At 44.8% G+C, this 16,823-nt stretch overlaps 1 protein-coding gene across 1 annotated transcript in view; it reads left to right on the top strand.

The window, feature by feature from the left end:
* Window positions 1-4,681: 4,681 nt before the first annotated feature.
* The window catches only part of LOC136573863 (deleted in malignant brain tumors 1 protein-like), a 78,654-nt gene continuing 66,512 nt past the window's right edge, over window positions 4,682-16,823 (top strand). The window contains exons 1-3 of the mRNA XM_066574976.1: window positions 4,682-4,777; window positions 8,087-8,231; window positions 11,577-11,891. Of these exons, the coding sequence (XP_066431073.1) occupies window positions 4,682-4,777; window positions 8,087-8,231; window positions 11,577-11,891 (556 nt within the window). The remainder of the gene's footprint in view (window positions 4,778-8,086; window positions 8,232-11,576; window positions 11,892-16,823) is intronic.

The raw sequence follows: 16,823 nt of genomic DNA, 5'->3' as shown, positions 1-16,823 counted from the left end.
GGTATAATTGAAGAGGTCTTTTTGGAGAAGGTTACATTTTTCCTGTAGGATTTCAAAAGGTTTTAGTTCCTCTCCTGTCATTATGTCCTCTAAGTTTTCCACACCCCTTACTCTCCAGGTGTCAATTCTTAAATCAGATATAAACAAGTTTAGTATTTCAATTGGCAGTTTTGGTTTTTTGTGGGTATCGTAGGTGGCTACTTTTTTTGTGTATTCTTCCCAAATTTTTAGGGAGGATGCCACTGTAGGAGGCAAATTTTTGGGAGGGATGTTTAGGGCAAGGTTGGTTGACATGGCCGCGAGTGATGCGCCAAGTAGCAGTAGGTGTCCTTTGGGTGTTTTTGTGAGGCAAGTTTCCATGCCTACCCAGGCCATTGTGTTGTCTCTTTTTGTCCAGCATCTGGTTTGGTTCAGGATAGTAGCTTTAAAATATTTTTCTAGGTTAGGTATATCTGCGCCTCCTTTTCTCCGGTTTGAGGCTAAGATTGAAAGGGCTAATCGTGGTTTATTTCCCTTCCAAATGAATGCAGATAGTTGTGCTTGTAGTTTTTTGATTGTGCTTTTTGATATGGGGATCGGCAGGACCCTGAAAAGGTATAAGATTTTTGGCAATATTTTCATTTTATAGGTCATGATCCTGCCTAGCCAAGATAAATTTATTCTTGATAGATGGTCGATTTCTTTTTGGATTGTTTCTAAGAGTGGAGTATAGTTAATTCCCTCTAGTTTATTTATGTCCGCAGAAAGTAATATGCCCAGATACGGGATGTTGTCAGCCCCCCATTTGAAAGAGAATTCTGATTGGATTGCGTGCTGTAGGCTTTGTGGGATGTTTATGCCTAGTATTTTTGATTTGTCAACATTAAGCTTGTAGTAGGATACTTTGCTAAAATGTTCGAGGATCTGGCAGGCAGCTCTCAAAGACTCCAGGGGGTGTGTTAATGTGAGGATAATATCATCGGCGAATAGGCCAATTTTGTGTTGGCGGGAGTTTAGAGGAATTCCTCTTGTTTCTATAGAGGATCTTATGATTTCGGCCAGGGGTTCCACCATGAGGACATATAGTATAGGGGAAAGTGGGCATCCCTGGCGTGTACCATTGGAAATGGTAAATTTATCTGAAATGTCGCCATCTATTAACACTCGAGCTGTGGGGTAGGAGTACAGGGCCCGGACGGCGCGAATCACACCCCCCCCCCGAGGCCAAATTTATTTAGCGTTTGAAACGCATATCCCCAGTGAACCCTATCAAAAGCTTTTTCTGCATCCAAAGCTATCATAGTTGTTGGGGATCTAGAGATTTGTGAGGAATATAAAAGGTTGAGAACCCTCCTCGCGCCGTCCGAGGCCTGCCGCCCCTTTACAAAACCCACCTGATCAGAATGCACAACACTCGGTAGGACATCGAGTAATCTATTTGCTAATATCTTTGCATATATCTTGACATCTGTGTTGAGCAAGGAAATGGGCCTAAAGTTTGCTGGATCGTCTGGCTCTCTTCCTGGTTTGGGCAACACTACCACCGTAGCCTGGAGCATCTCTTCAGGAAACGATCCTTTTTCCATAGCTGAACTGTAGAGTTTTCCCAAGTAGGGAGATAGGGAGTTTGAGAACCATTTATAATATTCTGCCGAATATCCATCTGGGCCAGGCGCTTTTTGGTTTTTCATGGAGGAAATTGTTTCCGCCACCTCGGATACCGTTATTGGGCGATCTAAACTAGCGGCTTGGACTGAGTTTATTGATGGTAGTTTAATTTTATTCAGGAATTTTTCTATATCTTCGTTGTTAGGGTGGGAAGTTTGTGGGTCATCTTTTAAGTTGTATAATTTACTATAGAATAGGCGGAATGCTTCCAATATTTGTTTCGGGTGGGATATTTTAAATTCTTTGTTTTTTGAGTTCCAAATGTATGGGATGTTAGTTTTAATTGACTTTTTCTTTGTCAGGTTTGCCATCCATTTAGAGGGTTTGTTTAGGGATGCGTAGACATTAGCACGTTGGGAGGTTATTTCCCTGTCGTGATCCCCTTGCAGCACCCTACGCAGTTCTAATCTTGTTTTGAATAGGTCGTTATATATTTGCTGGTTTGCATTAGTCTGGGCTAGACTTTCTAATTGTTGGATTTTTGTCAGTAAGGTATCAGTTTTTTCTAGTTTTTCCTTTTTGTACCTAGCTCCTAGTTTTATAAGGATACCCCTCATGTAAGCTTTGTGTGCTGTCCAGAGCAATTCAGGGCTTACATCAGGCGTATTATTTAAAGTGAAGTAGTCTTCAATTGCGTTTTGGATATCTTTTTGAAATTTGGGTATTTTCATTAGATAAGTATTGTTTCTCCACATTTTATGAAGGTGGCGGAATCCCCCAATTGCCAGAGATGTCAGTATCGGGGCGTGATCCGACCAAGTTATTGTGCCAACCTCAGCCCTGATTGTAGAGGTTATGAGAGACCTGTCTACCAGGCACAGATCTATGCGAGAAAAGGACCTATGTCTTGCAGAGAAAAATGAGTACTCCCTGGCGGAGGCATTGAGACACCTAAACGTGTCAAAAAGTGCGGCTTTCTTTATCCAGTTGCCTAGGGACATACCCCCTCTCACTTTGTCGCTTGTGGTGTCGACAGATCTCTCTGGTACCAGGTTAAAATCGCCATTTATGATTATAGATCCCTTGGCTACTTTGTTTATTTTTTTGTTTATTTTGTTTAGAAATTTGATTTGGTTTGAATTTGGGACGTATACGTTAGCTATAGTGACCTGTGTGTTTTTTAGCGTGCCCACCAGTACTATGTAACGTCCTTTTGGGTCACATATTTGTTTATCAATTTTTAGCGGGGCTGTGTCTCTAAATGCTATCAGCACTCCTGCATGTTTCTTTTGTGCGCAGGCTTGTATAACCTGGGGGAATTTTTTGTGTGTCATTCTATGACTGTCTGTGTCTACTAAATGTGTTTCTTGGATACATACTATATCCGCGCCGAGACGGCATGCTTCTCTCCACACGGAGCTTCTTTTGTAAGGGGAATTCAGGCCATTGGCGTTCAGAGACATCAATTTTGTGGCCATTTTCGCATGGCGGGTCGTTTGCACGGGAGGACGGAAGACTGGAGGTATCTGTGTTTATCTGCCAAAAAATAATTGAAACGAGAAACAACAACAAACGAGTAATGCATCAGATTACCAGTATCAACCTTGCTACCAGAAGTGTTTTTGCCATGTGAAGAGAATACCGCACAGGATAGTATTGAACAAGTTGTAACTGTTCCTTCGCTGGTAGCGGGTTTTTGCATGAGACGCAAGGTGAAACAACAATAAACCTTCAAAAAAATGTTTATACAAGCTTGTGCCTGCATGTTCGGTGGGGGGGGTCAAAGTCACTAAAGTGAGAGGACTCACATCTCTGTATTCCAGAATGGACTGTAGATTTAATGTGTCCTTAAGTGTCCTTTGGTTTTTTAAACGGTTTTTTTTTTCTTCTTTTTCCTTTCCAGGAACATAAAGAGGGAAAATTTAGTGGGATCTTTTCTTCCTTCTTCTTGTTCTAGCTTTATTTTCCAAACTTGTCGGAACTGCTTTTCTCGGAGGTAGAGGGCGGAACTTGTTTAGGGGCGGGGGTTGGTACGCCCCACGATTTTAGTGTCTCCATAGCTGTAGAGGGGCTGTGAAATACATATACTGTATTAGCTTTTGTAGCAATGATTTTTGTGGGGAAGCCCCATCTGTAGGGAATATTTGCCTCTCTCAATGCCGTTGTTACAGCTGCAAAACTACGTCTCGCCTCCATAGTAGCTTGTGACAAGTCTATGAATAGACGTATGTCAGCATAAGGACTTGGAAGCACCTTTAGCTTTCTCGCAGTGTTCATGAGTGCCTCTTTGGTGCTATAGTGATGTATGCGTACTATGATGTCTCTAGGTGTATTTTCCTTGAGAAACTTTGGGAGGGGGAGTCTGTGGGCTCTGTCTATCTGCAGCTCCTGTTCTGGGATGTTCGGGAGGATCTTTTTAAGGAATCGTGTGATAAATCCCTTTATTTCAGAGTTGGAGATTTTTTCTGAGACACCTCGCAGTTTGACGTTGTTACGTCTATTTCTGTCCTCAAGATCCGTTAATTTTTGTTGTAGTTTGGCAACAGTCCCCTCTAATTCGTAGTGGGCATCAATCAAGGAGTTGTGGGATTTAACTATCTCTCCCATTTTTGTTTCTGTTTTTTCTATACGGTTGTTAACCTCTTGAACTGAAGTGTCAACATGAGATGTTAGGCTTTTTAGATCTAGCTGTATAGTTTCTCTCAGAGCTAGTACTATCTCTTTAATATATAACTCTGAGGCTGGCTTATCTGAGGCTGATAGATTAGCTAGCCCGCTCTCCTTCTTGCTATTTTGAGCATTTGCAGGAACTTCAGGGGCTTCTATGCATGTGTTATCTGACATTCTCTGCCTCTGCTTCTCGGGACTGCTTGTGGGGGAGGGGGCACTCAGTGACAGCGTGTCCGAAGCCATCTTATCTCCCTTAGAGCGCTTTATGCTGTCTTCTATCAGGGGAGGGTTGCTTGCTCCCATCTCTTGTCCTGTCTCTGGGATATCTCCTGTCTCCTCTATCCCCTCTGCAGTGTCCCCTCGCTCACCTTTGTTAGCTGGGATCGGAGCCTCCTGCACCTTAGCTGTCTGTGAGCTGTCGGCCATGTCAGAGGGGGGGCTGCGTGCTGGGAAGAAATCCTCCAGCCTGGCAGGTTTAACTTTTGTTGTTCTCCTCCTTGTTGCCATAGCTGGGTTCCTGGTAGGTTCCTGCAGCTTGTGGTGTATTTTTTGTTCTTCTGGAGTTGCTTTGATGTTGCTTAGAGTCCTGTTCTAGACGGAGCCTATGCAAAAACTTCCATCTTGGTGCCTCTCTAAGCCACGCCCCCCGGAAATACACTTTTTTAGTTACCCTGTCTCCCAGAAAAAAACGCAATAAAAAGTGATCAAAAAGTTGTATGTATTCCAAATTGATACTATCAGAAACTACAGGACATCCCACAAAAAATGACTGCAGAAAATAATTGAAAAAATTAAATATCTTTAAAAAAAAATCCAAGTACTACAGCAAAAAAAATATAATATAAGTTTGGTATCATAGTAATCGTACTACTGACCCATAGAATAAAAATATCAGGTCGTTTTGTGTTGCAGTTTGTGCGCCGTAGAAACAGGACGCACCGAAAGATGGTGGAATGTCGGTTTTTTTCCATTTCTCTCCGCTTACAATTTTTTAAAAGTTTTTCAGTAAATTATATGGTACAATAAATAGTGCCATTGAAAAATACAACTCATCCCGCAAAAAACAAGCACCCATACAGCTACGTCGATGAATAAATAAAGGAGCTACGATTTTTTAAAAGGGAGTAGGAAAAAACAAAAATGGAAAGAAGCAAAAAAGCTCCGTCACTAAGGGGTTAATAACCGCTCTCTGCTTTTTATCACCATGTCAGTTACTTACACACATTCTCGCCCAGACCAAGCATTCTCATTTTATATGTCAACCTTTTCCACATTATGATCCAATGACTCTCCCTGGTCTAGTCTAGAACTTACCTCCTCGTACATGCTGATCAGATTAGTTTCACAGAAGTGACCCTCATAAATCAATGCTGATACAGCTATTTTCTCTGAATTAGGCCCCCCGCACAGGGGTGGAAATTCCGCAATGAGATTTCCTGCAGAATTTCTGCCCGTGCCCGCCTGCATAGGATTGCATTACAAAATACAATCCTATGCACACAGCCGCGATTTGACCATGTGCAAAAAACACACACGGAAAATAAATCGCAGCATGTTCTATTTCTGTGCAGGTCTCGCAGAGGCAGCCGTACTCTAGGATAGCATCTCTTAGAAACCCCTCAAACATTTTACCCACAATAGAAGTTAAATTTACCAGCCTACAATTTCCAGGTTCTCTTTTTGACACCTTTTTGAATACTGACACCACATTTGCAATGCATCAATCCAGTGTAACAGACCCCATCACCATGGAGTCTAAATCTACTCTTTGTCAAAAAAAAAAATCAAGCACCTAGAAGGAGTTGTCATTTTGCTGCAAAACGCGGTATGTAGTTACATCTCAGGCAGATATGCAAATGATTAGAGTTGTGGTGTGTTTAGATGAACGATCTTGCCAGCTGAAGCCCTATACAAGAGGCTCTCAGTGGCTGCTTGTATGTAGTGGACCTAATTTTTGCTTGTGTAGAGCTTGTTGACCACTAGACAAGCCTCTACGACTCAATTGAAAATAATTTTCCCAGTTAACAGAGTTTGAGAGGAGCACATTATTGGAATGCTAGAAACTGGATGGTCGTATTGATAAACTGCCTGCAACCTGGGCCTTTCTGACCAGACTGTTAAGAAGTGTTGGGAAGAGAGAACACACACACAAGGTGACCAGGCTCATGATGTCCTCGACAATTCACCAATAGAGAAGATCGTCTGATCATCCAACAAGCAGGAGCAACTCCAATCTTTACAGGCCCCTATGTCTGTCAGAACCCTTTCCAGGCACTTAGCTGAAGGACATTTAGTCTCACAGCACTCATTACATGTACTGTCTTTGACACCCACCATTGCCTTCATTTGCACTGGTATTGTGAACGACTCTACTGGACAGCTATGAAGTGGAACAGGGTTGTCTTCAGCAATGAATCCAGGTTTAGTTTGAACACTGTGATGGCCATGGCCATGTCTGGAGATCGGAAAAAGTAGTCCTGCTTGACAAAGATCTCCTGTAGAGATCGAAACGTTGCAGCTTTTACTCTGAAGGTAAAATAAAGTTTTGATTTTTATTGAATCACTTTATGCTGCCACGAACTACTTTTTCCCGTGTCTGGCTGGAATCCTGGATCCGGATTCCTCTTAGTGGCTTGAATTTTTCCAGTCCTGCTTCACTGTGAGTCTATATAAGAGTGCTGCTCGTGCTTATTATTTGCCTTGTCTGGAGACCTATTGGTGAGCACCTCAATCCTGCCTTTGCTATGGCACACTGTCTCCACTGCTGGTGTGATGGTCTGGGGGGTCATCGCATGCAACAGTCAGTTACCCCTATTAGTGGTATGAGTGACAATGACACCTCAGCGATATGTTCAGGACATTCTGCAGCCACATGTGTTGTATCTTATGCCAGCACTGCCAAGAGGCATTTTCCAACTCAATCGCACACAGCAAGAGTGTCATAAAAATGCTTACACAACTTTGTCACACTTCAGTGGCCTGCCTGGACACCAGATTTTTCAAAAATAGAACATGTATGGGACCATTTGGGATGCCAGCTTCAACAGCCTAGAAGTTTAAATGATCTAGAGGCTCAGTTACAGCAAATGTGGACCGATATGCCACAGGATACCATATGGACCTGCATGCCTCCATGCCCGCCTATATCACATCTTGCATCCAAGCTAAAGGCAGCCCAACAGGGTACAAGAGCCTCCTTTCTTGTGTTCAGTTTTCCGCAATAAATTATCCTTTTGCTTTGATGTTGTAATTACTTACTTATATTAAAGTTACAATTACACACATAAAGTTACATTAGATTCCGATTTGATTTTTTCTTATTATTAGTGTATTTGGTGGTTGATAGAAAACCTCTATGATGATTTTATCATTTTTTTCCCTCCATGTATCTCTACCCATAGAAATTTCATATGTACCTCTCCCTTGCATATATCTTCATGTAGTGTGGGCATTAAACAGGATTTTACATTAAGATAAACCGCTCCGACTTTCTGGTTTCTACAATCCCTTCTGACCAAACTATAATCCTGTAAATGAACCGCCCAGTCACAGCTTACATCCAATCATGTCTCTGTTATTCCCACTATGTAATAGTTTTCTGCACTGGTCACAACATAGGTTAGAGGTATTTGGTTATTTTTTATTTTAAGTATATCCCTATGTACTGTTCTGCCAGATCTAACTGTACTAACATAACTTGGTTCCAGATCATTGTCTACACTATCTTTCCCTCTGTCTCTATGGTTGCCCTCCCCGCCCCTGTCCCTAGTTTAAACACTCCGCCTTCTACCCATGTTCCCCCTAGCACAGTTGTACCTTCCCCATTTAGATGCACCCCATCCCTACAGTAGAACCTGTAGCCAACAGCAAAGTCCACCGAGTTCTCCAGGAACCCAAAGCGCTCCTTCCTACACCAACTCTTGAGCCACTTGTTTACCTTCCAAATTTCCACTGCCATTCTGGTGTGGCTCATGGTACAGGAAGTATTTCAGAATATATTACTTTGGAGGTCCTTGACTAAAGCTTACATCCTAGTTACATAGCCTAGTTAGCTAGTTTGACATTGGTGCCAATGTGAACCAAGTCTGCCAGGTCCTCACCAGCCCCTCCCAGTAATTTCTCAATCAGCTCCGCAATGTGTGGTCTCAGAAATGTAAAACAAAAAAGACTTAAAGTCATTCCTAAGCCAAAAGATGATAAATGTGACTAATTCACGATTTTCATCCTATAGCATCTTTGCCTTTTCTTTTGCTTTTGACATACCCCAAAATCATTTTTTATTGATGTTGCCCTCTCTTGCAAGCTTCAATTCATTGTTTTTAGATTTTTTGAAACTCACCCTACAGTTCTACTTAATTACTCCATTCTTATCCAAGTACTTGCATACATGCTGTTTAATAATTTAATTTGTTCCCGGTATAGAAGTCAGGCTCATGGGACTGTAGTTTCCTGGATCAACTTTCTTCCCCTTTTTGAAGACAGGAACAACATTTGCCCATTTCCAATCTTCTGGGACTTCTCCTGTTCTCCAAAAATTTTTAAAATATTATGGCGAATAGCTCAGCAATTACCTCTGCTATCTCCTTCAGTACCTTTGAATGTTATTCATTTAGACATAAAGACGGCATGCAGTGTAAAATACTTTCTTTCAACACAAGCCTTTCTCCTGAAATGTTCAGAAGGTTCTATCTGGGTACTATAACCTCTACATATGTAGTACCCCTGAGTTGGCTACCCCAGCATGTTCTGTGTTGAATATATCCTTACAATCAGGTCTTAAGGTGATGTTTGATAAGTGTGTAAAGTTATGACATTATTGTTCATGTTTCTCTACTGAAATGTATGTTCTGTGAATATTCTCCAGTTCCTGGTGTATACAAGTCACCTAGCAACAGTCAGGGGAGTATTTAGCCAAGCATAGCAAGAATAGAGGGCCTGGGATTGGTATTTTAGATCCCCATCACAGGTTTAGCTATCTTGGCAGTGTAAAAGGTAGAGAGTGGGCAGAGTTACGTAGTCTGATTTAGGAGTCTAGTCCATGTCTGGAAAGAGTTAAGTCCAGGGGAGCCTAAAACAGAGACCAGGGAGAAACCAGAAGAACATCTTTACTCAAAAGCAGTGCAGTGCATAGCTAGGACATCTAAAGTGTGAGTACTCAAAGCAAAGTCATTCTGGAGAGTTAGCAGAGAAGAGAAAAGTTCAGGGAAAAGAGACAGAAGTCAGAGTCAGTGTAAAGAAGCAAGCTAGTAACAAGTTAACCCTTAGGCAGTCTGAACCAGCTAACAAAATCTATAGTGAATGATGAACATGGCGTTTGTGTTCAAATAATGTCTGTCCTGATCTGCTCCATTTTAACACAAATGCAATCAGTGTAACTGCTACCAGGAAAATAACTCCCTATCCAAGTCTGCTTCCTGGAGTAACTTCACACCGGCTATACCATCTGTACTGAGGTACCACACTTTACACTCTAGAAGCCAGTACTACTACCCCCATTTTTGTTTATTTCTCCAAATTTTCATATTTTATTATTTTGCTCGGAATGAGTCCCTATCTGTACATGAGCTGGTGTCACAACAAACATCTTACCCTGCCAGACTCTGCAGGCAGCCCACAGTGAAAGATGCAAATATAATTTTCAACTGCAGTAGTTTCAGCCCCAGATTAACTCTACCACCTACCACCTTTCTAGAAGGAACAGCAGAGCCACCGTGACAACCATCTCAATTTACCCTTGCTTCTTAAACTTCACCTGGGTCTGGGCTGCTGCACATACTCACACATGCACATGATGCCACCACTGTGGAATAACCATGTACCTCTGTATGCACATTGGTAGCAATTCTGTGGTTTTAACTAACTAAAAGGTTTGTGGGCAGTGGGGTTCAAGGAACCAATTGCAATTAAACACTTGGCAAGTTTAGTCTCACTGTCTTTGCTACATTGTAATATTTCACTATCTGTAAATTGCATTGATGGATTATATAAACTTTCTTTTAGCCTCTCAAAATGCAACTAGAAATAGAAACACCAACAGCATCCCTAGAGGTAAGACACAAGTTATCATTTAGTTTTTAATATGTAAACAAGATCTGAGATACTGGAGATATATAGGTGACCACAACAACCCCTGTTCATATGACCTACTATGTTATATGGAGGAAACTGCTGTGGGACCCCTCTCAGTGCTAGAACAGAGAGCTGCTGTTTAATCTCCCATTCTGGCAGTCACAATACCTATGCATTAAATAGGCAGTTATTCACTGCAGGGAAAATGTGTGGCTGGCCATGGCTGCCGAGGGTAAAAGCAGCTAATCATCGGGGTTAGGAGAGTTGGATCCACAGTGATCAGCTGATTGCCATGCCAGCTTCTTTTTAAAAGGTGGGTTATCTTCATAAGACAATCCTCTTCATAGAAACTTTGTGGCCAGCTTTATAATGGGATGGTGCCCTGTGTTGGCAATGCTGCCACATCCATGGTCTAATTAAGCTTAGTGAATAGCCCATAATTTTCTTTACGAAAAAAAACCCAGTAATCATATCTGCAGTAGATGGAGGAGGGTCCCTGAGCTGCTGACACCTTTCTCCAATACCCATCCATAGCACAGTCCCTTATTAATGGTGGAGGCCACCAGGGTGCCTTCCTTTAGACCAGCCCTGGCTATACTGTGTACTGTTAGGCACCACATGGTATGGTTATTCCTACTGTGTACAAGTATCAGTGCTATACACTATGGCTCCTAATAACAGTGCCACAAGTTGGTCAAAGAACACTTCCACACAGCCTAAATAACAATTCTGTACAGTTCAGCTAACATATTATACTGCCAAAATAATGTTCCATAAATTAACTTCAAACAATACTTTAAAAGGGCCTATTAAGAAAATCAAAAGGCCTAAATACCTGAGAACAACTTTCTGAGATGGGAAGACAGTTCTTTATTATACCATGCCTTGTTTCTTGCTCTGCTTTCCCAAGTTTTGTGCAGAGACGTATATATGTATTTGGGTGTGATTAGTGCTGGTATAGTTTCTATGTCTGTGGGGGAGTTCACACATTACAAAATTGCTGTGGTATGTGAGTTGAAATACAGTACAATATAAGTGAATGGTGCTTTAAAGCAGCCAATTCCCTTATGGTGGAAAGAATCAGCAGCAAAAGATAGTCATGCTGTGGAAGTGTGACGTTAGTCATTGTGGATTATCACAACAACCTGCACATGTATTTGGGCAAATATAGTGATCAGAGGATAAATAACTGAAATTCTTTTCTAATGAAATATAAAATAAATCTTTCATAAAGCTCTTTCTTTTTTTAGACATTTATCCCATGCGGCTTGTTGGTGGCTACGATAGATGTGCTGGACGGGTAGAGATCTATTACAACTACGCATGGGGAACGGTGTGCGATGATGTTTGGAACATCAATAATGCACATATTGTATGCAGACAGATGAACTGTGGATATGCAACCTCCGCCTTAAATCAAGCATATTTTGGACCAGGTTCTGGCAGTATTCTGCTCGATGACGTTCGTTGTTCAGGAGGTGAACAATACTTGTGGCAGTGCAGTCACAGAGGATGGGGCTACCATGATTGTAGTCACCATGAGGATGCTGGAGTCATCTGTTCAGGTAGGATTTCAGAAATGATGAAAAACTGAAAGCTTAAAGTCAATCTCCAACCTAAAACAACTCTAGCTGATCTCAACCTCATAAGTCTTTATACAATGGAACAGTCCTCTGTGAAATTTGCAGACATATGTTACTGTGATTCATTTTACTTTGCTTAAAGCATGCAGAAAGTCTATTGGGACAGATTTACTAAGCAAAGTGGGGCAAAATTCTATTGAAAATTGTGGCAAAAGTATAGTGCATATATTACACCAATATAAATGCAGCCTTATGGTATGTTCACTAGAGATGAGCGAACGTACTCGTCCGAGCTTGATATTCGTGCGAATATTAGGGTGTTCGGGATGCTCGTTACTCGTAACGAGCACCACGCGGTGTTCTGGTTACTTTCAGTTTCCTCTCTGAGACGTTAGCGCGCTTTTCTGGCCAATTGAAAGACAGGGAAGGCATTACAACTTCCCCCTGTGACGTTCAAGCCCTATACCACCCCCCTGCAGTGAGTGGCTGGGAGGATCAGATGTCACCCGAGTATAAAAGTCGGCCCCTCCCGCGGCTCGCCACACATGCCTTGTGAGTTAGCTGAGGGAAAGTACTATCGTGCTGGTGCTGCTGTAGGGATAGCGTTAGGAGTCAGTGTAGGCTTCAAGAACCCTAAAGGTCCTTCTTAGGGCCACATCTACCTGTGTGCAGGCTGCTGCTAGCAGTGTTTTTTGTGTTTTTTTTCTCAAAATCGGCAGTGCAGAGCATTGCACCCGGCATTAGGGACAGAAGTGGTGCATAGGCAGGGAGAGTGTTAGGAGTGAGTGTAGCCTTCAAGAACCTCAATGGTCCTTTCTAGGGCCAAATTTAAGCGTGTGCAGTACTGTGCTGGCTGCTGTTAGCAGTGTTGCATATTTTTTTTTTTCTAAAAATCGTCTGTGCAGAGCATTGCACCCTCCATTGATACTACAGGGACAGAATTGTGTAGGCAGGGCCACAACACAGTTATTGTTCATTGAATAGGCACAGTGGGTCCTTCCCTTTGCAAAAAAGGAAAATAAATTATATTTGGCCTGCCTGTGTCAGTCCTAAGGTCTCCGTGTACGTTTGTGCTGCGTGGACAACGTACAAAAATCAGACGCAACCAGCTACGGTTTACTGCAGGCTTGCGCCATTGTCTTTCCTGACTGGCAAATACCTGCTCTGCTAGAGTTAATAACTCTGCTACACTAAAGTTGTGTGTCACTTTTTCAGGACCACACTACAGTTCTAAAAGTTATTGTTCATTGAATATACGCAGTGGGTCCTTCCCTTTGCAAAAAAGGAAAAGAAATTATATTTGGCCTGCCTGTGTCAGTCCTAAGGTCTCCGTGTACGTGTGTGCTGCGTGGACAACGTACAAAAATCAGACGCAACCAGCTACGGTTTACTGCAGGCTTGCGCCATTGTCTTTCCTGACTGGCAAATACCTGCTCTGCCAGAGTTAATAACTCTGCTAAACTAAAGTTGTGTGACACTTTTTCAGGGCCACACCACAGTTATTAAACGTATTGTTCATTGAATATACGCAGTGGGGCCTTCCCTTTGCAAAAAAGCGAAAAAATTATATTTGACCTGCAGGCTTGCGCCAATTTATTTCCTGCCTGGGAAATCAAATCACTGGTAATACAGCATGCTGAGGGGTAGGGGTAGGCCTAGAGGACGTGGACGCGGCCGAGGACGCGGAGGGCCAAGTGAGGGTGTGGGCACAGGCCGAGCCAGTGCGGTGGCCAGTGGTAGAGGCAGGGCCAGACCGAATAATCAACCAACTGTTTCCCAAAGCGCCCCCTCGCGCCATGCCACCCTGCACAGGTCAAGGTGCTCTACGGTGTGGCAGTTTTTCACACAGACGTCTGACGACCGACGAACAGTGGTGTGCAACCTTTGTCGCGCCAAGATCAGCTGGGGAGGCACCACCAACAGCATGCGCAGGCATATGATGGCCAAGCACCCCACAAGGTGGGATGATGCCCGTTCACCGCCTCCGGTTTGCACCACTGTCTCTCCCCCTGTGCCCCAACCTGCCACTGAGATCCAACCCCCCTCTGAGGACACAGGCACTACCGTCTCCTGGCCTGCACCCACACCCTCACCTCCGCTGTCCTCGGCCCCATCCAGCAATGTCTCTCAGCGCAGCGTCCAGACGTCGCTAGTGCCACAGTTTGAGCGCAAGCGCAAGTACGACGCCACGCACCCGCACACTCAAGCGTTAAACGTGCACATTGCAAAATTGATCAGCCTGGAGATGCTGCCGTATAGGCTTGTGGAAACGGAGGCTTTCAAAAGCATGATGGCGGCGGCTGCCCCGCGCTACTCGGTTCCCAGTCGCCACTACTTTTCCCGATGTGCCGTCCCAGCCCTGCACGACCACGTCTCCCGCAAAATTGTACGCGCCCTCACCAACGCGGTTACTCCCAAGGTCCACTTAACAACGGACACGTGGACAAGCACAGGCGGGCAGGGCCACTATATCTCCCTGACGGCACATTGGGTGAATTTAGTGGAGGCTGGGACAGAGTCAGAGCCTGGGACCGCTCACGTCCTACCCACCCCCAGAATTGCGGGCCACAGCTCGGTGGTGGTATCTGGGGCGGTGTATGCTTCCTCCACTAAAGCACCTTCCTCCTCCTCCTCCTCCTCCAACGCAACCTCTGTCTCGCAATCAAGATGTGTCAGCAGCACGTCGCCAGCAGTCGGTGTCACGCGGTGTGGCAGCACAGCGGTGGGCAAGCGTCAGCAGGCCGTGCTGAAACTACTCAGCTTAGGAGAGAAGAGGCACACGGCCCAGGAACTGCTGCAGGGTCTGACAGAGCAGACCGACCACTGGCTTGCGCCGCTGAGCCTCCAACCGGGCATGGTCGTGTGTGACAACGGCCGTAAGCTGGTGGCGGCTCTGCAGCTCGGCAGCCTCACGCACGTGCCATGCCTGGCCCATGTCTTTAATTTGGTGGTTCAGCGCTTTCTGAAAAGCTACCCCCACTTGTCATACCTGCTCGGAAAGGTGCGCCAGCTCTGCGCACATTTCCGCAAATCCCACACGCACGCTGCCACCCTGCGGACACTGCAACATAGGTTTAATCTGCCAGTGCACCGACTGCTGTGCGACGTGCCCACACAGTGGAACTCTACGCTCCACATGTTGGCCAGACTCTATGAGCAGCGTAGAGCTATAGTGGAATACCAACTCCAACTTGCGCGGCGCAGTGGGAGTCAGCCTCCTCAATTATTTACAGAAGAGTGGCCCTGGTTGGCAGCCATCTGCCAGGTCCTTGGAAAATTTGAGGAGTCTACCCAGGTGGTGAGCGGCGATGCTGCAATCATTAGCGTCACCATTCCTCTGCTATGCATCTTGAGAAGTTCCCTGCAAAGCATAAAAGCAGATGCTTTGCGCTCGGAAACAGAGCCGGGGGAAGACAGTATGTCGCTGGATAGTCAGAGCACCCGCCTGTCTATATCTCAGCGCGTTGAGGAGGATAAGGAGGAGGGGGAAGAGACAGCTTGGCCCACTGGTGAGGGTACACATGCTGCTGGGCTGTCATCCTTTCAGCGTGTATGGCCTGAGGAGGAGGAGGAGGAGGAGGAGGATCCTGAAAGTGATCTTCCTAGTGAGGACAGCCATGTGTTGCGTACAGGTACCCTGGCACACATGGCTGACTTCATGTTAGGATGCCTTTCTCGTGACCCTCGCGTTACACGCATTCTGGCCACTACGGATTACTGGGTGTACACACTGCTCGATCCATGGTATAAGGAGAGCCTTTGCACTCTCATTCCCGAAGAGGAAAGGGGTTCGAGAATGATGCTATACCACAGGGCGCTGGTGGACAAACTGATGGTAAACTTCCCATCCGACAGCGCTAGTGGCAGAAGGCGCAGTTCCGAGGGCCAGGTAGCAGGGGAGGCGCAGAGATCAGGCAGCATGTACAGCGCAGGCAGGGGAACATTCTCCAAGGCCTTTGCCAGCTTTATTGCTCCCCAGCAAGACTGTGTCACCGCTCCCCAGTCAAGGCTGAGTTGGCGGGAGCACTGTAAAAGGATGGTGAGGGAGTACGTAGCCGATCGCACGACCGTCCTCCGTGACGCCTCTGCCCCCTACAACTACTGGGTGTCGAAGCTGGACACGTGGCCTGAACTCGCGCTGTATGCCCTGGAGGTGCTTGCTTGTCCTGCGGCTAGCGTCTTGTCAGAGAGTGTGTTTAGTGTGGCTGGGGGAATCATCACGGATAAGCGTACCCACCTGTCAACCGACAGTGCCGACAGGCTTACACTCATCAAGATGAACAAAGCCTGGATTTCCCCAGACTTCTCTTCTCCACCAGCGGACAGCAGCGATACGTAAGCAATACGTAGGCTGCACCCGCGGATGGATGCTACGTTCTCTCTCACCATCCAAAACGGGGACATTTCTGCTTCATCAATCTGTGTCTAATATTCCTCCTCCTCCTCCTGCTCCTCCTCCTGAAACCTCACGTAATCACGCTGAACGGGCAATTTTTCTTAGGGCCACAAGGCTCACTCATATAATTTTTCGAAACAATTTTTATATGTTTCAATGCTCTTAAAAGCGTTGAAACTTTAACTTGAACCAATTTTTCGTTAAACTGGGCTGCCTCCAGGCCTAGTTACCACTTAAGCCACATTAACCAAAGCGATTAATGGGTTTCACCTGCCCTCTTGGTTGGCCATGGCCAATTTTTTGGATGTACATTAGTACTGTTGATACAGCAATTTTTGTGGGCCCTCGCCTACAGTGTAATCAAATGAATTTTTAGCCCACCTGCATTACAGCTGACGTTACATCTGCTCTGTTGGGCAATGCAATGGGATATTTTTGTGTATCGCCGGTGGGTTCCAGGGAGCCACCCATGCTGTAGGTGCACACGGAGTTTAACCTACATCTGTCCACTTCTAAAG

Source organism: Eleutherodactylus coqui, chromosome 1 (assembly GCF_035609145.1).
Source record: "Eleutherodactylus coqui strain aEleCoq1 chromosome 1, aEleCoq1.hap1, whole genome shotgun sequence".
NCBI lineage: Eukaryota > Metazoa > Chordata > Amphibia > Anura > Eleutherodactylidae > Eleutherodactylus > Eleutherodactylus coqui.
Note: the sequence above shows the minus strand (reverse complement) of the source record. Positions and strands in the feature narration are given on the sequence as shown.